Source organism: Pholis gunnellus, assembly GCF_910591455.1.
Source record: "Pholis gunnellus genome assembly, chromosome: 11".
NCBI lineage: Eukaryota > Metazoa > Chordata > Actinopteri > Perciformes > Pholidae > Pholis > Pholis gunnellus.
In genome coordinates, this window is record NC_136538.1 from 3,940,539 (window position 1) to 3,963,872 (window position 23,334).

A 23,334-nucleotide genomic window follows, 5' to 3' on the forward strand; every position below is an offset into this window, starting at 1 on the left:
AAATCTCTAGGAGTTAGTTAATTAAAGTACGGCGCCTTGAAACGGTCCAAAAACATCATCAAATTCAAAATGGCCGACTTCCTGTTTGGTTTAGTGAATAACTCCAAGAGGATTTATTGTACGTCCCATCACGTTACACATACCTACCAAATTTCATACAGCTAGGTGAAACCCAATGTTGTTGCTACTCAATAGGGGGGGCTATCGAGCCAATATTTCATACTGGAAATATTGGACACCCCAATCAGACGGCAATTTTCACCACGACTGGCTTGCGTGCCAAATTAAAAAAAAAGAATTCCCAGTATCCCAACCACCTCCTTTTTGCGACAAAAGGTGTAAAATAATAATAAACAATATGTCCTCCACTCAGACTACGTCGGTGCTCGGGCCCTAATAATAATAATTCCTACAGTTCAAATAGGGACCTCGCGGCCCAACGTTGTCGATGATCAGGCCTCAATGATCTGAATCTAGCCCAGACACCGCAAGTAGCTTACTATGAGGTGATTTCGTGGTTGAACGTGTGGTCCTTCTGAGTTTGTCGGTGGGACTCAGGCTCCGTGTGGCGCGATAGATTCTCTCTATGGCAGAGAATTTCTTCGGCTCAGTACGGGAATTCCCGTCCTTACAGCTAGCACAAAGTTGACTTGGGTGGAGAGAAGAAATGTGCTTCTCTCTCTCTCTCTCTGAAGAAGTCAGTTTCTTCACTACTGCAGGAAAATGGTTCGCTTCCTCGTCCAGGATGCTAACAAAAACAAAACAAAACTAACAGTCCAGTAGATACGTCCAGCGAATTTAAAACTGTTAAACCTAAGATTTATTTTAAATACAGCAACATTGCCTGTTCCTCCTTGAACGACCGAGGTGGTCGAGGGAAAAGCGATGCGTTCAGGGGGGCTCAGGGTTTTTGTAGTTTTGGGGGTATCCGGTTGTAAAACCGGAAGTCCCGCCTCGGCATCCCTGGGCTCGTCTAATGAGAGCAGTGTTGCATTTGGGGGGCGAATTCACACTTCCATTGGGGGTTTTGGTCCTTATCAAACTCAAATCAGAATGAACCCTTGCCTGCAGAATCGGCTTTGTTTCAAAGCACATGGTGAGGAAAAGGAAGCACCTGGGCCCAACAACACCAAACTACCCCAGAGAGTAGAGCTCAGATGGAAGCTAAGCTAACCCAGCTAGGACCTCAGGCTACTCTACTACCCAGCATGCTGCTGGCTGTCTGATGCCCGGTCACAGAAAAATAAGGATGAAAGCAGTGGGAGGTCGATGACTGTTGAGCCCACATCTTCACAGAGACCTGCATCCATCGTGGTCCAGGATCAAGCTGAACTTAATTGGACATCAGGACAGAGAGCAGGACTCTGGTGGACCAGAGGAGGAGGACTCTGTGTTTGAGCACCAAGCATCAAGATGTAAACAGTCACAGTTGATGGACAATGTTTTCTTCATGTTGAGTTCTGAATGTGTAGATGTCGGCCATATTATCTGACCAGAGAATTGTCTGTTGCTTCCGTTTAAATTCATTATGATGCAGATTTTAAAAAATGCACTGCAGGAATGATCTACTGTTGGTTGTTTGTCTTGTGTCACAAATGGGCTACAACCATAGACTGTATGCAAGAAGGGCTACAACTGTGTTGCATAATGACAATGATCCCTGCATCCTTGTATACTGTGAGCACCCACAGTTGTATTTATCCATTATTGATACTACCCTAAAATATTGGGGTAGTAGAAGAAGAATAACTCCAATAGAGTGGAGCAAGATGTCTTTTTTATATTATTCTGTTACGCAGGGGAATAGATCCTTTGGGGGAGGTTGCAGTTTGTTCCGAGTGCTGGTTACATATCCTTGGACTTGTATTTTGTTAATGTACGTCCTTTGTGCTTTATGGGAAATTAATAGCACCACGCACAAGTCAGGATGCATGTTCATAACTACTTTAATATAAATTAATACAGTGCAAGCATGACTAAATACTGGATATTTGTCATGCCCTTAAAGCTGCATTAATCAATATTTTTATATTAATAGACTAAAGATGAAGTGTCTTATGTAGCTTCAGCTAACAGAGTGAATATTGAACTTACACTTAACTGAACACAAACATGACTCCATAGCACTAGTAACTGCCAACACATTAATAAGGGCCTTATACAAAAGGTAGCCCAATTTGTCAATGACTGCTGCCCCCCCAAGTAATAAAAAAATAAATTCAATGCAGCTTGAATTAGTCTAAATGCGTGGATAAAGACGACACTACAACTCTTTATCGACGAAAGTGAAATTATTTTTTTTACAAATTTATTAACATTCTTTACCGATTTAAATGAGTTCCACAATATAGATATATATATTTTTTTTAAAGTTATGTCTGTTTCAAACAGACATTTGAAAAAAATATCCAAGATTGCATAGTCTTGAATGACATATGAGCCATAATGGATAATATGACGATACTTATATTATAGGTACAATATACAATACTGTTAGAATACTTTTAACAAAGCAATTGTTAGCATAAAAACAGGCCGATCCAACTCACTGAATCCTGAATAAAATACTAAAATGGGTTTCAAGATTATTCCTTGATGACCTCAACCATATTCTGTGACCAGCTTATTCCATGCAAGTGGGTAGCAACATGTAACATAATTCAACACACATCAAGCTGCAACGTCACGGTTTACAGTAGTATTTAGTTGGATGCGAACCTCCTGCAGCCTTTGCTTTTGTACGCTATTATGAACCCCGTAGCCAAAGTAGATGATCAGGCCTGAGGAAAGAGTTGAGGCCTTTCAAGAGTCAATTAAAAAAAATAAATGACACCTTTGTGCATTTAGATCCCTCCACCATCTACAAATGATGCAGAAAACCTGACAGAATAAAAACATTCCACATCGAGCTGGTTATTTAGGGCACTTAAGACAGGCATGCTTACCTAATGCCATCCAGACAGCATAGCTGATCCAAGTTTCTCCTCCCAGCTGGACCATCAGGTAGGTATTCATGAGGATAATTAAAACTGGAATTACAGGTAGACCGGGAACCTGCAAAAACATGAAATCATGACTGGTTCAGTATGATAAAAAAGGTACAGTTTGACTGTTTTAGAGCGGGGTTGCATGAGGTATTGTTCCTGCTTCCACACATGTCCGTAACTTTGGTATCATTTTGACCAAACCCTCTCCTTTGAACGCCACGTCAATCACATCACTAAAAACGCCTCTCGACTGGACTACTGCAACAGCATCTTGTACGGCTCACCCACCAAAATCAACAAACTACAATACAACCTCTGCTGCCCGTCTGCTCTCCCACTCCCGCACCAGAGACAACATCATCCCAGTCCTTCAAAACCTCCACTGGCTCCCCATACAGCAAATAATCCAGTTCCAGGTTCTCCTCATCACATACAAAGCCCTTCATAACCTCGCCACAACATACCTTTTGGACCTCCTGCATCCTGGTCTGATCACTGGTGCGCTAACCTCCTTACCACCCCCCTACTCTGTCCAAGCATCAGACCTGGGGGGACAGGGCCTTCTCCATTGCTGCCCCCTCCCTCTGGAACTCCCTCCCCCAACACCTCAGACATTCTCCGTCACTCGCCACTTTCAAAACTGCACTTAAAACACCTATTTAAATCTGCTTTTAACCTGTGACGCTAGTTAGGGCCCGAGCACAGACGTAGTCGGAGCGTAGGACCTATTGTTCTTCAAATGTTTATTATTCTTATTATTAGGGGCCGAGCACCGGCGTAGTCGGAGCGGAGGACCTATTGTTCTTCAAATGTTTATTATTCTTATTATTAGGGGCCGAGCACCGGCGTAGTCGGAGCGGAGGACCTAAGGATCTTCTAATGTTTATTATCGAGCGTGTTTCATCGCAAAAAGGAGGTGCTTGGGATACTGGGAATTTTTTTAAATTTGGCACGCAAGCCAGAATTTGCAGTCTGATTGGGGTGTCCAGCTGCGGTATGAAATATTGGCTCGATAGCGCCCCCTATTGAGTAGCCCCAACATTGGGGTTCACCTAGCTGTATGAAATTTGGTAGGTATGTGGAACGTGATGGGACGTACAAAACCAAACAGGAAGTCGGCCATTTTGAATTTTATGGCGTTTTTGGACCATTTTAAGGAGCCCTACTTCAACGAACTCCTAGAGAATTAATCCGATCGACTTCAGATTTGGTCAGTATGCTCTTGAGACCTTGGCATTTAAAAGTTACTCAAAGATCAAAAAGTTATGGAACTATGTATCCGTGGCGTGGCGAAAAAAAACACCATTCGCCATGAAACAGGAAGTTGTTGTAACTCGGCCATACATTGTCTAATCTGCGCCAAATTTCTCATATGTCATAACATCCTAACCCTGAACACATCTACATGACAATTTCAAATCATGGTAATTAGTGAGCCACCTAGTGGCAACAGGAAGTTATACCCTGCTGCTCAGATTAATCAGATCCCTCTCAAATTTTGTCAGAAAAGCCTTAAGACTTTGATAATGCTTCATTGTGAAGATTGTAAGAATTTGTTGAAAGGCGGTGACGTGGCAGCTCGGCGAATTTCGATCCTTCGCCGTAGTAGGTAAATCAGATCAACATCAAATTAGTTCCACACAAATGTAAGAAGTTCACAATGCCAGTTCATGAAGCTTTTGATGTTTCGTCGAACGCTGTTGTGCAGTCTTCACCATGAAAAACGAAGGCGCTTTTGAGAGGCTAAAAATGCTCGAAACATAAGCAAACTTGGCATACACACTTAAAGCCCGAAATGTAGTTACATATTATGGTTTTAATGCTTCAGAGTAGCAAGTCTGCTCAATAGCACCCCTACAAAATGTCACCGATGCAGCCCTCGCAATATGTTTGTCCTAGATGTATGTAATTTGGTAAGCATATGTATCACATCGAGACTTAAAGAAAAGTATCTTGGGACCATGCTCTAAAATCAACCGCAAGTCGGCCATTTGGATCTTTGTGTGAATTTTCCCCTTTCTAGTCGCTGTACTTTAACGAACTCCTCCTCGGGACTTTATAGATCCACTTCAAATTTGATCAGTACAATCTAAAGACCTTTGCAATTAAAAGTTACTCAAAGCTTTACGTTTGATGGAATAGCGCAGCTGTGGCGGCCATTTTACGTGATTTGCTGTTAAACAACAAGCTGATTTAACTCCACTGGACTTGCTCAAATCTGTCCCAAACTTGCCATACTTTATAAGAGTCCTGTCTACAAGCCAATTTTCACTCATAGCGCCACCTACTGGCAACAGGAAGACAGCATTATGTGACAAACGGCATCTGATTTACATGACATTTACATGATGTGATCTGCACTTGATGTAGAGCAACATAATGCATGTTTGCACTTGTTATCTAGAGCCACATAGTGGATACAGGAACTGGTGGAATATTTGCACTACATAATTTCCAGCTTCACACAGTCCACGCGGGGAAAATACGTTCAACTCCAGGGCGCTTTGTCCGATGGTCAAAGACATACGTGCTCCCACGTCTGCCGGCGTGCCACCAGTACCCCCGAGACGCTGGAAGGGTCGAGGGCCTGTACATCGCTGCTTGCAGCTTTAATTTGAATTATTGGTTTTATCGTTTCTGTTTTTACCATGTTTCTGTTTTTACCATGCCTTTGAGTACCTTTTAAAGCATTATACAAATAAAATGTAGTACTACTAATCCATAGTCCGTGTATACAGGATGGTGGAGATAGTAGACATGTGTAGGCTTTATAGAGGTGAAAGTGAAACTAACCAGCTGGAATCACTGACCTGTGTTAAATGTAGCGCAAATGCACAGGAGCTATTGGACAGATGATGTCTGGGGGTGAATGGCGTTAAACTACATGCAGACCACTAGTTAAACTACGTAGTTAACTGAATCGTGCTTTGTGTGGATTCAGCTGCTCGTCCGCTTTCCTTAACTGGTTGACATATATTGAAGAACCGCCATGACGAGTGAAGATCATCCACTTCACCACCTCCCCCACACAGACAAACACAAGCAATGACGGTAATCTTGGCATTAAGAAAATATCTTTGTTGCAGCAAAGTCAAGTTATCTTCAGTCAGAAATTACAGAGGAATGTACCTCAGTGGTGGGTAGGGCAATGAATACAACCCTACTTCAAAACATCCAAACTATCTATATGGAAATTATCCTCATTTGCTTTCTGGCCAAGGGTTAGATGATGCGATTTATACCACTTTCATATCCATACGCTAAATATGCAGCCGTAGTCCGCAGCGAGTTAGCTTACCTCACACACCAGAGATGGAGGGAAACAACTAGCTTGACTTTGCCCCAAATGTTACAGAACCCACCTACCAGCACCTCTAATGCTCACTATTTAGCATCAGTATAACTTTCTACATATAATTAGAGCAAAACTCAATATCTCAGTCCACAAAAGCTTTATAAAGGGAAGTTCTTGCAAATGAAAAATGTTTGCTTTTTAAACTGTGCCCATTCGCTGTGGGTTTAAACTGGGTTGGCCTCTCTGCAATTGGCACGTTATGTCTTTTCCATAAACTCTCTGTGCCCTGCAGAATAACCTCAGTAAGGCCCGCTAACTGACCCACCTAACAAGATATCCCTATTGGAACTGTAAAAGGTGCAAATCCTCAGCATGCATGAAATCCTACCCACCGCCCTTCTCTGTTTACCATGAAAGCTGCTTTGGTTGTGCTCTGTGGCTGTCTCCAGATGATAACGACAGCGAGGACCAGTGCAAGCATGAGGACAAAGACAAGCAGCGTGCTCCACAACTCTCTTCTGCGAAGGGAATGCATGGCCTCGGACAGCAGCACGCTTAAAGCGATTACCACGAACACTGAGGAGGAATCGGAGCAGTTAGGGAAATCTTTTACATTTTGAGTTTTGTTCAGCATCCTACATTTCAAGTGGGTCAAAAATTGTTTCAGCAACTCTAGAAAGTATATAAATAAAAATGTAATTATAGGAGGCAACAAGTGTGTGCGCAGAAAACTCCATACTATAAGCTAAGCAACGAGAAATAATTTCTACGTCATATTTTGCTGCTTGGGCAGAATCTATAAAGTTGTGGGGGCACCTTTCCACCCATTATCTTGACCCTGAGAGTTTGCACGAGATTATCATTTGGAAACAGTTGGCGTTGGGTTTAGACAACAAAGCCAATTGCTTAGGGTTAGAAAAAAACATGGTTTGGCTTAGAATAAGTATGCTTGTAACGCAAGTGACACACTTAACATAATTTGTTCAGTCACATGACAGATCATCATGGGCGATAATTTCTTATGGTTTCACCAGGACAACGCCGGTCCCGAGTTAAAGTCCTGTGTTTGTTTGACCCATCCACCTCCTCCCTCAGAGGACTTTATTCTACGTCATTGCTTTGAGCGTCTAATGACAACACAGATGGTTTTACATCGGAGTTAGCCGAATACCTAGTGAGTCGCGTATGGATGCCTTGGGCACCGGTGTCAAGACGCCGAGGGTCACTGTCCAAGAGTCGGCATTTGACGCCCTGGGAGTGAGACCCAGCTAAGATAAGTGTATGCTCAGAACAATGAGAGCTTACTTACAAATAATGATGGTGACTATGTTGACATTTTTAGAGGTGCGGTGGGTGGGTTGAGATGGAGGCCTCAACAGACCCATCACACTAAATGGTTCCGGCCTACGGACAAGACCAGGGTCTTCTCTGTACCTGGAAGAAAGAAAAGACAAAAGCAACATGCTAACAAGCTACGGTTCTACCAACTTGAGTCATGTAAAAACAAGTTATTCCTTTCAGTCTAAAATTCTCTGAAAGACCCAGTGAAATGAAAAATACACTTCCCATAGTTTTAATCTTGTGTCACTTTGTTAATGTATTTTATAAAACCACAGCATCAGAGTATTTTAAATCAAATCCCTTCCTTTTTGAAAGGGTTCCAAATGTTTAATACTTCATCCAGCATTAAGGGACGTTCACACATTTGATTTAAATCCTTATTGTAACTGTACTGTGCTCAAATATGCCATTTCACTGGGAACTTTAAATAGCGGCTTTTTACCAAACCAATTAAATTTACACCTAGTTACTCCAAGTGTACATACCTTAATACGAGGATACACACTGCAACAAGGGTGTAGGCAAAGATGGTCCCAATTGAACTCATGTCAACTAGTGCCTTTAAGTCAAATAACAGGACCATGAAAGCTGCAAAGAGAACCAAATATGTTACTGACCAGTCTGTGGGAATGAATGCTGAGTTGGATAACTATTTTTAAAACTACAGTAGTACAGTATTTATCTTCACAAATCTTTACGCTCAAGAGAAACAATTGTGAAAAACTGCAGAGATAAGAATCTTCCATTTTATAGCCTAGAGTTCGACGATTTTGACGTCGCTATCTTGGATTACGACGGTAGTCATTTATTCTTTTAAACCAATGAACAGAAGTTGCCATATTTGGAATGCGGAGGAGTGATGTAGAGATGCTGTACATGTCTCTGGTAGAGACCTGTCAATCACTGTGTAGCCCCGCCCTAAAGCATACTCTGCTTTATGGTCTGTTTGACTCTAAATGGACCATCATTTACTAAATGAACATCATGCTGTAATGAAGAAGACTTGAAACTAGAGATTGAGACCATAAACTCATGTTTACAATGTTTACTGAGGTAATAAATCAAGTGAGAAGTAGAGTCATTTTCTCATATACTTCTATACAACCAGATTTATTTTTGCATCCAGAGGAGTTGCCCCCTGCTGGTCAGTAGAGAGAATGACAATGTAAGACACTTCCACGTTTGCTTCACTCGGCAGAACTGGAGGTTGCCGCCTGGGCAGAATATCACTGCATTATTATTTGGCCTAACAAGATGCACCTAATCTTCTCAACACTATCATCAGAGAAGAATGTTCTGCAAAACCCGAGATTGTGTTTCACTGCAATATTATTTATGTCCATTGGCAGTGTTTTTACAAGTCATTTCTTTGTCCAGTAGCTGTGAATGGTTTGCCTTGCATAGCCTGACAAGCTATTGCACTCCGCTGTACTTCAGTTGCCAAACGGCATGCACACACTGACATCACCGTTCAACAAACAAACTGTAAAAAAAAAAAAAAAAAGTATAATTGCAACTGGATTACCAGCCACTGCTCCTGAAGACAGTGTGGCAACGACAGGACTTTGCCTGGAGCTCAGGTAACAAAGGGGCTTGAAGAGCAGGCCGTCTCTTGCCATGGCAAAGAGCACCCGCGGCATTGGAAACATCACTCCCAGAAGACTGTGGAAACATGACAGCGCCGCTTCACTGTGAGCAAATTGAGAGCTAGCCAACATCAACCAGGTTAGACATTCAATTCCATATGCACTAGTATTTTTTTTTTTTTTAATAAATATATATATATATATATATATATATATATCAAAAATGGACTGCAAAAAGTCACAGGACACAGCTAACTAACACCCATTTCATTTTAGACCATGTAAATACAAGTAATAGCTGCACTACAGTAATTATTTTAACTTTTCTATTATGCAAGTAGTAATTCAGCATCCCAACAACGACTACGACATTTTAGGCTGGTGGTAAAATTTCAAAAGGCAACTTGAGACATGAGACTAGCAACTGGAAGTCCTACAACTTCGTACAGAAAAAAAAATGGATGCCTTATGTATGATGCAGAACTACAGACCAGTACCTTGTTGAGAGTGCACAGAGGGATCCAACAGCCACAACGTACTTCGCGGGCTCCCAGCCAACGTATTCAAAGGCCACAGGTAGAGGGCTGTGGCCGTCGAGCAGATAGTAGGGCATCATAAGAGTCAAAGCGGCTGACACGCCGAAGTAGGCCAAGAAGCAGATGAGCAGGGATGCCACGATCCCAAGAGGGATGGCTTTCTGTGGGTTCTGCACCTCCTCCCCTAGAAAGAGCACTTCCATTAGCTGGGGCAATACTCCTGCATCACTACTGTTGCAGTCAAGTCAACAAAATGTGCTTTACTCGTACTACTCAATGATACCTGTTGTGGCAATGCAGTCAAATCCTACAAAAGCATAGAAACAGGTCGCCGCTCCTTCTAATGTGCCGTCAAAGCCAAAGGAGAAGAAGCCACCAACGCCAAAGTTAACGGTTTCATTTTGGGTTGATGTAAAGTTCCTTTAAAGAAATAAAAGAATACCTTTATTAATTCTATTCAGAGTGTAATGTAATTTTTGTTCCCCATTTGCAAGGCAGCAGCTAAAAAACACATTTGCATTGCATGATCTATCACTAATTATTGATGGCGTGGTTACCAATTAAAAACATTGATTTGAATTTGTGTTTGATAAATAAATAGTCCATAATGCTTTGTAAAATGAGAAAATTATTATAAGTGATAAAAAATATGAATGTATTTAAATCCTATATTACACAACAGTAGAATTGCAGAAAAACACAAAAAACAATTGCATGTCAGCCCTGAAATTTGTTGAGGTGTACTCATGAGTGCACGTAGATTCCATTCTTATCCACAAACAAATCTCAAATAAGAAAAAAACATTGGTGAATGTCAGAATCAGGAATACTGTGCAAAGTGTGTTTTAGGAAGAAATATGTTCTGAAGAACTGTTGGTAAATGAAGCTCAATGTTTGTGCCTCTAAAAGCAATGAAAAAGTACAATTGAAAATCTCAATGGCAATTTGACTTTCCAAAATCACCTTCCTAGTTATTCTGAATAATTAATTCATAGATATATTAGTGACTATAATAACCATATTGATGAGGTGTTTTGAGCCTTCGTTTTGTGAAACATGAAAAAAAAACTATTAATGGAGTTTTGTCACTCCTATTATTCCTTGTCTTCTTTTTCAAAAAGGTACTCATGCTCTGTTTTTTAACTATAATACCCGTCATTTAAATGAGGTAAACAGGAAGTATAATGTATTCAGTGAGTTAGCCGTTTTAAGCCAAGCACAAGTTTACTTTTGGGCACCACTAAATCTATACTAACTAGCCATTTGCAATTCCTGTTAACACAGTTGTGCAGAAATCACCTGGTTACTTTGATACTGAACCTAAAAACCGTCGTTCAGTTATTTTATAAGGAGGGTTATTTGGCCGATTTCTATGAGGATTCATGGACGTTTGGTCACAATGGACATATCCAATTGAAGTATTAGTCAGTGAATAATGAAAGATCCATCATTTAAAGTTTTTACAAATATATTTTTCCTCAAATACATTTCTATTGAGACAATACCTACATAACAGAATAATTTGAATACCAAATCAGCGTAAAAGTGTAAAAAGGAGAAATCTTACTCCATGGCTAGAGTTGCATTCAGGATAGTCTCCCGACTGATGCGCCAGTTGTTGAGGTCTCCTTTTATAAACCCAGAGATGATGATAAAAACTAACACGATTACATTCACCCCAGTAAAAACTGTGTTGATGACCGCTGACTCCTTCACGCCAAACGCAAGAATTCCTGAAATTAGAATGAAAAAGTTCCGCGAATTTCAGCTCGCAAAACATTCTGCATCTTTTCTTAACTTTCACAGAAATTTACATTACATAAATTATATTACCAGCGAGAAACATAATCAGCCCAGCAGCAAAGAAGTCTGGGTATGGAGCCAAGCCAGGTGAGTCCATTGGTGTATAATATTCCAGAGTTTGAGCTATAACGTTGTCTATGAGGTCATCAAAGGTACTGGTCCAGGCTTTGGCCATACTAGATGTTCCTGAGAAGAACAAAGTATACACATGTAGGTTGGTCAATTAAAAAAAATAAAAAATAAAATCACGACTGTGACATGATTTTCTGCTTTATCATAACTGTTAGACCATTATACCCTCATTAACTTGAAAGTTACAGAATTTGACAATCAAAATCTTCCAACAGAGACTTCGGGAATGAATCTGTCCAATGCTGTGTTCATGCCATATGGGATGGATGGTAAAAAAAAAAAAATTCTATGGCAACGACTTGCAAGTGTTCATGTCTTCAAAATGGTTGTTGATTACAGAGAATTAAAAACACTGGGAACTTACAATAAAACATAAGTATTATATTTTGTGCGAATTTCAGGCACTTTCAAATTAAGTGCTAATCATCATCATAATCATTTAGTGCTTTCAGAAAAGCCTCCCAGTCACAATTAAGACTTGGATGTTGAAACATCTGCTATTTACAAGTTGGACATTGCAATAACTGATATGACATGAACCTTGTCCTGCTCTGTAAATATGGACGCCCTTTATTTTATTGTTTTTTTAAAGCAAGCAATTTCTCTTCAGACATCCAGCAGGCATAAGCATTCATTTAGAGTACTTTCTGTCCACCTGACACATTTTATAAGATCAAATTGTACTGTGCTATTCTGGTACTCAGACTACTCAAAGCACTTTAACACTACAAGTCATCATTCACCCATTTACACACTGCAAGAACAGCCTACGGGAGCAATAAGGGGTTAAGTGTCTTGCCCAAGGACACATGGACTAGCGTAGCTGGGGATCGAACACTCTATACATAGGAGGTTGGATAAATATTTAGTCATATACATTTGCAAAACTGGGCCGTTGGCAAATTCAGGGCAAAACACTGTAAATAAGAGAACGTAGTCATGCAAGGTCTCCCATTGGCTTGTGGATGGCTGATTTCAAGCCTCGAGTTTGGTGTCGCCATCTTTGATTACATCCGTTGCCAGGTTGTTTTTTTCGCAACCAATGAACAGAAGTTACCATATACGGAATGTAGAGGAGTGATGTAAAGACACCATATCTGGCTCTGGTAGAGACCTGTCAATCACAGTAGCCCCGCCCTAAAGCATTATGGTTTGTTTGACTCTAAATGGACTTCTAAATGGCTTCACTCAGCACAACCAAACGTTGCTGCCTGACTGCAACCAATGGAGGAACAAGTGACTTCACAAACAAACAGATCAAGAACCTGGCGAACTGACGTGTTGTATATCATCTTCATTGTGCTCCAAGATCTGACTGTATTTATTCAAGATGGCTTTAATAAGAGGTATGATGTCATTACTGCTCTGGACACAGAGGCTATAATGACTCTACACGGTCATTTTCTTATAGACGTCTATACAATCAGACTTCTTTTTGCTACCAGAGGAGTCGCCCCCTGCTGGTCAGTATAGAAACTTCAAGTTTCCTAATTTTGCATGTTTATCCTCTACAGCACAGCCATGTTCATTGTGCACTTTCACTTACCAATGACGTAGGACAGCAGGAGGTTCCAGCCGGCCACAAACGCCCACACCTCCCCCACAGTCACATAGCTATAGAGATAAGCCGAGCCCGTCTTGGGCACCCGGGCTCCAAACTCAGAGTAACACAACCCGGCGAAGACTGAAGCCACCGCCGCAACCAGGAAGGAGATGATAATGCTGGGGCCGGCCACCTCCCTGGCCACCTCTCCGGATAGCACGTAGACGCCAGCACCAAGCGTGCTACCAACGCCCAGGCCCACCAGGTCCAAGGTAGTCAGGCATCGGCAGAAGTTGGACACCTCGCCCTCGGGCTTCAGAGGCTTCTTTCGGTTCAGGCTCCGAAGGAAGTCTAACACTTTGGCAAAAGTGATTCTTAGAACCAGAATGCATCAATGTAAAGAAACAAAGATAATGAAAGAATTACACATTTGTAACAATTATATTGAGGAAGTATTGTTTGGTAAGTTGCTTGGCCTGTGTTTTATGTTTAAACATGCAAATTAGTCATTGTCTTATTAAATGTGCTTGTTCGGACAACATTTCCACAACAGAAATCTGAACATTGGATAAAGCCAGAATCAAAATGTATCATTTCATTTTGTTGACATGTTAGAGTGGATATCTGTCAACAGCCATTTAAAAAAAAAATGAAAATATGAATAAACCCCTCTGTGAAAACCTTCAGATAATAGAGAGGAATGAAACTAGAAGGTTTGGTGGTACTCAAGTGGAGATTTTTGGCTCAGAAAGTGAGAAAAAAAGAACTCTCAGAAATGGCTCTTAAAGATGATTAAATTCCATACATTTTGAAGACACTACAGGTGAAAAGGGGTTAATTAATTAATGGATGAAAGTTTCCCCATCGATTGTATTGCACTTTTTTTTCAATCTTTTGTTCAAGTCTGCAAATGAAACAGTAACTTTTGGTAAATTTGTCAAATAGACTTAAGTAGTCAAATTAAAAACATAAGTATTTTAGATGTTTCTTTCCAACTAGTCTGAAAGAACACATGTTATGGAAGCAAAATACCCCAACATGTTAAACAATTGACCTGTGCATGTAGTGCAATGTTTTGCCCTGAAGGATCTCGCCTGAAGGTGGACTTTAAGATCCAAAAAGCCTCAGCATACTGTTGACCAAAACTCTGATAAAAGTTAAACATGAAGAAACATTACCCGCGAGCCATTTCCAAGCCGTGTGTTCAGACTGCCGGCGACATTAAGACAAGCAGCTTGTGTCCGCTGCTGCTGCTGCTGCTGGTGTCTGATGGAAGCTCCTTTCTCCCTCCAGTGAACAGACAGGCCTGGTGCAGCTCCACACCTGAAATCAATCCAGGCAATCAGTGCCCTGAGGTGGAGGAGGCCTCCCGAGTAAAGTGTCTGCTTCTACAAATGTGTGAGTGAGGACGTATGTGTGACTGGGCAAAGTTTAACATGCAGTGCACAAGTCATTCTATTGCTATTTAGATGTTTGAAATTGTAAAGACTAATATTAAATGACAGACAACAAAATGGACAAATAAGACAGGCATGGGCAAAAAATATATATAAATGTGTTTATTTTATTTAGGATCAGAGTAACACAAATTGGTTCCAATATATATATTTCAACCTCATTACATTTTGTGTTACTCAAACTTCAGATGATATTTATATATATATTTTTTTTAAGTTTTTGTTGGGTATTAACCTACACAACTCATACGGCATTGCAGAACTCCATAATATTTGTGTCTCACCGAAATATTTGTGACAATGTTGTCATGACATCTGAAGAATATATTGTCTACGCCTGTTTTATTTGTTTGTCATTTAATTACTCTCTACATGTCATAATATTATGAAAAGACAAATACTTATTTTCTTTTGTTTTAAATAACTGAATAGAACTGTTTTCATTTCACGATAAATGTCTGAATGTTTTCCTAATTCTTTCTAACTACATAGTTGTTTTTGTGCCTTCACCAAAACAATCATTCATTTTTCAGCGGTGAGTTCTATTGGTTTTGAAATGCACAGACAAATGATGTCGCCTGGGGTTTTGTCCCTATAGATGCACCTCTAGATAAAAACTCAACAACCCCCATGTTAATGGCATTTATGATATTATGAATATCCAGACAAACACTTTACATTCGGTACACGTGAGCAGATACGCATTAAGAATCAAAGTCCCTGACTTAACAGCATGTCCTTCTGTCGGTGGAGAGTATAAAATATGGTTAGGGTTAGCAGCATTCTCTCTCTGAAGAACGTTGATGAGCGAGTGTCCATCAACCGATTCCTCCATCACGGTATGATGTTGTCTGTAATACGCAGGTTATATCACAAGAGGGCAGCAGGAGTATTAGGAATAAATGCTCAGCTGTGTCTCCAAAGCCTCCTCTCCTCTCGGTCTCAGCCGATGACATAATCCCTCTGCCAATGAAAAGGAGGGAATTCTGTTTGAAATCGAGGGCGATTGAGAAGATTGGGGAAGCAATCTGTCTCCTTATGCTTATGAGGCAGAGAGAGTGGTGCCACAATTTCTCACTTCATCAATATTAAATATGATGACAATCATGTGTTTGTTTCATTGAAATGGAAAAGGAAATTCACTCTTTGGCTTCTATGTTTAAAAATATCCCTGCATTGGTATTATAAAAGACTGGATAACGGCTCTGCTTCTTGCTCTGTGGCGTGTAAGAAGAAGCATTTTCTTCACCTGATCTTGGCAGCGAGGGATCAATGCTGTTTGTCATGGCTCGTGTCTGTGTGTGTGTGTGTGTGTGTATTTGTGTATGGCTGCATCTGTGTGTGCAGTGCAAACTTGACACATCACTAGTTGAGGCTGGTCACCATGGAAACCCCCCCCCCCCGGCTGCCTGCCTGTGAGGATGCTGATAGAGAGGAATAACAGGGTGAAGCAGCAGTCAGTCACCCAACAGGCAGGAAATCCCAGGTGTGCATGAAGCAGCTCTTCTACCGTACGCTATACAGATGAGATAACTGCACAGGGAAGTTTGATTGGTTCCATATTTACGCTGATGAGAGCTACACACGCGTTGAAATACCAGGGCCAATGGTATATTATATGGTATACTAGTCAACTTGTTTCTCACACAAATACGTGTGGGGGGGGGGGGGTTGACAGGGTGCTACCCTGCCAGAGCCTATACGGCATCTTTACGTCATTCGTTTACTGGTTGCAAAAAAGCTAAGATGGCGACTGTCAAAACGTCGACAGTCAAGACTTTATGAAGAATTGACCTTCATAGAGGACAGTCAGTGAGACCTTTCATATCCATGACCCCTCCACCTCCATTCTTACCCCTCTCCAGAGGGATTCTCCAATTAAGTCGCTCATCAAGGGGATTGAGCCCCCCCCCCCTCTGAACAGCTATGCATCTCTCGGATTGGACTTTTATGTTGGACCACTTCTTGAGAGGGTCTGACCTTTTCTGAGCCGGCAGCATTCACTGCCTCCGTCACACACTGCCACCTAAGAGCCTTTTTGAGATTTGTAATGCCCACACTGTGTCGCCCAAACAATATATACTTTCGTTACTTCTTCCTCCCCAACAAGTGCTTTTTTTAATCCATTTTCTCTGAAGTCTCCACTATTCGTCATATTGATCAAAAATAATTAGGAGCCTTTCACTGAGTATTTAAAGGCAACTATGGACGTTAAAAGGGTAGGGCAAGAAGCTCGCTCACACACTGCAAATGTCAGCTTGATTGGGATTTATAAAGGGAAATCGTTGCGTGGTGTGCGTACGCATTGTGTTGTATCCAAGAATATTTACCGGTGCATGCACTTTCCGTGTTTCTTGCAGGTGGCTTGCAGGTCAAATTAAAAGTGGACTTGTTTTCATTGATCAGTTTTTTAGAGTGTAGCCTTTGTTTCAGTGATATTTCAGACATTTTTTAACATGCAGGATCTCCTGAACACATCTCTTCCCAAAAGCAGTTCAAAAGTAAAACTATACATACCTTACAGTGTTATACAGCGGTTTAGAGGTTTGCAGTAAGAGTGGCTTAATTACAGGTGCAAAACTCAAAATTTCCAGCATTAATTAATATTGCAGCAAATTACTATTTGCTCCGATGAGATATTGTGAAGTAATGTCTACTTGAGCAGAGAAAGAAGTAAATCTTACTGTAACAGTGACAACGCCAATCCACGCCATGATCGCCAAGCCTTAACGCCCACCCTCTGGTTAGCTCCATCAGTACTCCTGTTGTTGTTTGCACCGTTAGTGCTGTTACCACTATTAGCTGCCATGTTGAGAGCTGTGTGGGGGCAATCCCTCAATCATAGATATACTCTGAATTTAGAATTTAGCCCCTTTAACCAACACCTACAACCAGTGTGCGAAATACGGGGGGTCTCAGGGGGTCAGAGAACCCTTAATTGACACTTCAGACCCCCTGAAAACCTCAACAGCAACATTTCAGATCTCCCTAAAATCACAAGACAGTTATTTACCACTTGCAATTATCACTAAAATGTCATTTAAAAGCTTACTAATGCCCAGCAGTTTTCATTCATCAAACTGCCAAACATTTATTCACAAATCTGTATAGTGAGTGCAAGAGACGATTTTCAGTCAATGACACAGCCAGCCAGTGCCGCAATATAGAGCCTTTCTTTATGTCTGATTGTGAACCTAACTGGACCCCTTTTGGACAAATTTGAACTCCCCGATTGCCACCGGGTATTTCGCACACTGCCTACATCCCTGATTCGTTTATGGAAAAGTAAACGCAGCAGTTTAGACCTGCCGGTGTAGACATCGCAACGAAAGCATTATATTGCAGTATTTGTGTCTGGTCTACTTATTTGCCTATTTATTTTCATTTGAATAATTTACCTGTAGGTTACTTTATGAATGGACTTGGTGCAATGTGTGATTGGCCTGCTGGTTGGAGGATGTCGGCTGGGCTTTGCTCTGGGTCCTTCAGATCAGTAACATTTTGTGACCTTTTTTCTTTAAACTGATGGATGTTTACCTTTAGATGACCCCCAAACTGGAGGTCGAAGGTTATCCATTGTTCTCTATTTACATATGTTGGTGCTGTACTGTAGACACTGTATAGAGATATCTGAGATCAGACACAAGATCCAAGTGCTAAGATTATGCCCTAATCGCTGACAAATCAACTGCAACATCACCACGTATCCCTCCAACCCTCCAGGGAGCTGATAGGACGCCTCCTCCTTTCTAATTAAGACTGCTCGTTCACTTTCCTTATGTCTACTACATCACACTGTCAGAGGCCACTCGCTGCCTCATCCTGCAGTCTGAGTAACGGCGGGGAAAAGTGACGTCCGTTAAAATGACGAGGCGTTCGTCCCCCAGTGCGTGCAGCCCATTAAAAAGTCATTTCTGGAATGTGACATTTGTGGGCGAGGGGGGTGGGATGCACTGTGAGGGTGAGATATGTTTTACTGTTATTAAGACCATCAACATGGGCCAATTATCCACTCTGTCTTCATTTGGATGGGGGCACAAAAGAAGGCTGGTGAGAAAGGCAGGAAGAGATTAGAGGCTGGCTGGAACCGAACAAAGCCACAGAGAGCAGATTATTACTGCTCGTGTGTTATCTGAGTGCTGCTCGCTCATTGTATTTTCTATTGCATTAAGAAAACACATGACTGAAATGACTCAAAAGAATATAATGGGACCATCTTTATAAACCCAATCTAGTTCATGGATTATCACAAGCACACTCAATTTCCATGTAACGCAATCAAAACTACACATGGCAGTTATTGACTGTCCACTCTTTTCTATGAGCAGGTGTTGTGAATTAATACACAGAAACATTAATATGGGAGTTAAATGGTGCTTTGTTATTGTAAAGTTAGTGGGCATTAGGTACAAAAAAGTTCCTGTTCTACATAAACCAATGATCCATATGAACGTTCCGGCTGCAATCAGACCCGTCTCTACTGGTGAGCACCGGCCCACTTCTGACACCTGACTATCCCATAATACATTGTGTGCTTGTCACTCACCAGGTACATCTATATGTGTTCAGGTGGTCATCCGTCATTGGATGGGACACCACATAGATTAATGAAGAAAGTAAATGTTGTTAACAGCTGGCGACATGTGGAGAATCCCCATTGTTACCTAAACAAAAACTGTACGCCGTTATTTGGAGCACCACAAGAATGTTTTTCCTAGACCTTTCCGGGATATGTTGCCTAAACTAACATGAATGTCTCCGAAAATGGGTCATGTTGAGCGACATGAAAGATCCGTGTCCTTGTACACTAAACCAATGGATTGCATTTTGTGACTCTTTCATGAACTGCTGTGAGACTGTCGGACTGAAATACTGTGGATCACCATGCATCAATGTGTATTTTTTTAGCACGTGTGTGTTTTTGCTTGAGATAACATTTTGATGCCAAGTCAAGCATGGCGATGAGTGACTTGAAAAGGAGGTTATCATGACAAACTATGCCATTCAACTGCTCTGGCTGCTGATGGGTCAGTCATGCAGAGAGGAAGAGAGATGTATGATATTTAGCAGAGAAGACACGTCTTTAAATGACAATGCCATGGAGTATTCAGAATGGCTCGACCTACTGCTGCATTAATGTGGTGCTTTTTAGATGTGCATTTCAGTCCATTCATCTACCTGTAATCCCATCCATCCACCGATTTAGGCATTGCCGGCTATATGTTCCTTCAATTTCATCTGAGTTAATCTTTTCCTCTTTGTCCTGCCTTTTTCCATCACTCTTTCCCACTCATCGTGAAAAAAGCAGGGAACTGCAGGATCAGATCTGGCCCCTGGCGTTTGTCACACTTTGTCGCCATGCTCTTCCTCAGTCCCATGTGTACTCCTGTCATGCTCCTGTCATTGCTGTCAGATGAGGCGGAAGTGCTATAAAAGTCATCTTTAAAATGAAAGACCACGGGGATGTGGAGAGCTGACATTTGCTTCACCACTAATACAAGCTCCTCTTTTGGTGGTTCCGTCCCAGTAGGGGCTGCCACTCTTATCATCCAAACACGATCTGAAGTCACTGATTGGTACAGATTTAATAAGTGCCATGGCTTTTGTCTCAAGTTCAGGAGTGTTAGATGATGATGATGCAGAAAGGAGAAGATCGGTCATCTTTGGCTTGCGGCTTATAAAATTAGACAAGACATCAAGGATGAAGTAGCTTGGGCAAATTTATGTTTGGTTAAATGTCCCACCTCCTTTAAACAGTAGTACACAACTGCTTTGCTATGGAAATACCCAGGACGATCCTCCATGCAGTGAATGAGACGGTAGTCCCAAATGGGGCTCCATGATGGTCCTTTCCCAGTCTGTACGACTCAAGATAAGATATAGTTAGCTATTTGATGCATATCATCATGTTACATGTGATACAAATATTATTTAATTTGATTAATTATGATTGATATCCATTGTACAAGTGCAGTATTATTGTAATTTTAATATCGTGATTAATACTCATATGTACTAATAGCAAGGTTGGACTTTCACATTTCTCCCTCTTAACACAGCTTGTGATATCTTATGCTAGACGCACCAGAAAGGAAGAGGGGCTTACTTCCACGAATACCAAAATGCTTCATCAACCACGACTAAAATGACCACGACTGCGGTCGGAGAAGCAAATGCCGTCCTGTCTGGGTTCATAACATTATTTACGCACATGGCTCATATTCACTGTATGTTGCTGGTAACATGTCAGCTGACTAACTTATTTATGCGGTATCAATCAAAAATAAACTTTTATTGCAATAAACTAATCAAAAGAATCCCGGAATAACTACATCATGATGCCAATTCTTTCTAAAGTCAGAATTCATGCCTTGTCAGTTCAGAGAATAGAGTTTTTTTTAAATGGAGTTTGGATCAATCATTGCTAAGCTATGCTCATATTGTTGACAGGCTTGATTTTTACAAATACATTCATACACGTAGAGTAAATACGAGGTTCTACATTTCTTCTTAACAATATCAGTGACTACGGGAGAAGGAAGGATGAAGAAGCAGAGAAACATTCATATTCGTTGGCAAAGCGAGGATAGAAAATATATATGTATAAGATATAAAAAATAAAATATAGGTGATGGTCATTTGCAGGCATTCGCGCAAGCATTACAGTGCCATATTAGTTTTAATAAGCAAAGCTAACAATGCTCACAAGTTGAAATATCCCCTTTTCAAAAGCTAATGCTAATGGTAGCTAATGCTAATAACCTCTTAATACTAAATGTACTTGATGTAACCACCTGAAAGTCAAACTAATCCTTATTTTTTAGGAGATGGCATGCTTACTGAGTTTGTAATCTGCAGGTTTGAGATGCTAGAAACATTATGTGCACACACACCAGGGTGGTTGATAAAAATAGCTGCAGAGCTACACACCTTTAATGGAGCTGCTCCTTTTTGTTAAGACATTTGAATAGACAAGCTGTGGGATTCCTGGTAAATCCCAGGCATGGTTTCCATTTTTAAACGTGCCACCAAATAAGCAACGGCGTGTCATTATCACTGTGTCACTTAGTGCTACTGAGACTTCAGAAAGAACCTTCAGATGATGGCGCGCAATTTCTGGTTTGCTTTTCCTCTCCCTCGCACACACAGATACAGTTGTCATTGATTCCATCATCCATTACGTGCTGCTCTTTAGCTTGAGGTTCCACAGACAGCATTGAGTTTGGGAGGGTGGGCTCCTGCCTCCCATTAACCCCACCTCGACAGTTAGGATGGTAATCTCAGCCATATCAATCAAGCCTAATTGGTCTAAGGCTGCAGAAAACGCTGCGTTAACGCTTGGGAAGGGGAGGAGAGAACTATATGTAAACAGTGTGAGTGTGTGTGATGGGATTTCCTCCTGGGTCATCTACATCTTCTTGGTTTAACGCCTCTGATAGTTTGTACACATAATATATTGTAACTTATTTGTGATGTAATAGAGACCTACTGATTTAGTTACAAATACTGGTTTGTGGAATGATAAGCATCGCCCACTTTACTGTGTTCCCAAATGCCAGGCTGATTCTTTAACTTTGTGCCTGTGACCCAGGCCTCTCTCATCTCCATTCTTATGGACCATTTTTCATGCTGATGTCATCATTACCTCAGTGTTAGCTGGAGGCAAAACAAAAGAAAGACAGCAGGCAGACACAGATCACCTCGGAGTAGTAGGCCAAAGTCACACATCGAAAATGTCATCTTGCTTGTGTTTTTCGGTGCAAAATCGACTAGGCCTACGACTCCAACTTGAAATTTTATCGCATACCTTTAAGATGTGAAACTGATATTCCAGGCTCTCGCAAACTACAATTTCGGCTTAGCGTTCTGTAAACCTCAGCCGTTACAGCTGCTGCACCGCAGCGGTGTGCTCTCCACCTGCGCAGAAGATTAAACTATTAGGAGAGATGGAGAGAAAATGAGTTGTAATAGTAAGAATGTAGGGCCATTGAGAAAGCTCGTAGGGGTCGGATGATCTCATTCTGTTGCCGTTGGTTTAATATCTCGTGGTCCCAGAGAGTGAGCAGTTACGTATTTTTAGAGAATAGAGTGGTGCAGGAACGAGTCCTAAAACCTGGAAATTAATTCGCATTTTTGCAATTCCAGTTCCCTCGTCTAGAAGGACATAGGTTTTGTGAATGGGTTTTTGGTTGTGTGTTATAAATAAGGTCTGTGCTTATTGATGTTTTAGCATTTGGTTTAATGCATGAAATATGGTAACGAATAACCCTTTTACGTGTCTTATAAGAGGCAGTTGCTAACAACTGGCTCAATTAGACTACAAAACATCACGCCAATGAGTCCACCTTCACAGCCTTGTTGTTTATTCACTCTGTCAACCGTGGTGAAGTTTGCTTGTAGCCTAACATTAGCTTTTTACTTGAAGATTATCTTGCTTTCTGTGGGGTTGGCCGACAAAAAATACGTTATTCGTGCCCCACTGTTTTATTCTGCCTCCATATACAAACATACTCATTTACTAAGGGTTCTATGCTTAGTGCAATTAGCAATGTCTAACTCTTTTTATAGGCCCTACACACACTGGTGCTTTCTGGTATAGCGGCTGATAAAGCTACGGTCACATTACAATTCCATCCTGCAGATAAAACAGCATA

At 41.2% G+C, this 23,334-nt stretch overlaps 1 protein-coding gene across 1 annotated transcript; it reads right to left on the minus strand.

The window, feature by feature from the left end:
• Positions 1-2,670: 2,670 nt before the first annotated feature.
• Positions 2,671-14,412, minus strand: LOC306703495 (cationic amino acid transporter 2-like; the record flags this gene model as incomplete). Its single annotated transcript, XM_079169475.1, has 12 exons — positions 2,671-2,780; positions 2,946-3,054; positions 6,692-6,858; positions 7,592-7,716; positions 8,109-8,211; positions 9,149-9,285; positions 9,707-9,929; positions 10,029-10,165; positions 11,313-11,478; positions 11,579-11,734; positions 13,227-13,597; positions 14,402-14,412. The coding sequence occupies 12 exons, from the start codon at positions 14,410-14,412 to the stop codon at positions 2,671-2,673; spliced, it is 1,815 nt and encodes a 604-aa protein (XP_079025601.1).
• Between the last annotated feature and the right edge of the window lie 8,922 nt (positions 14,413-23,334).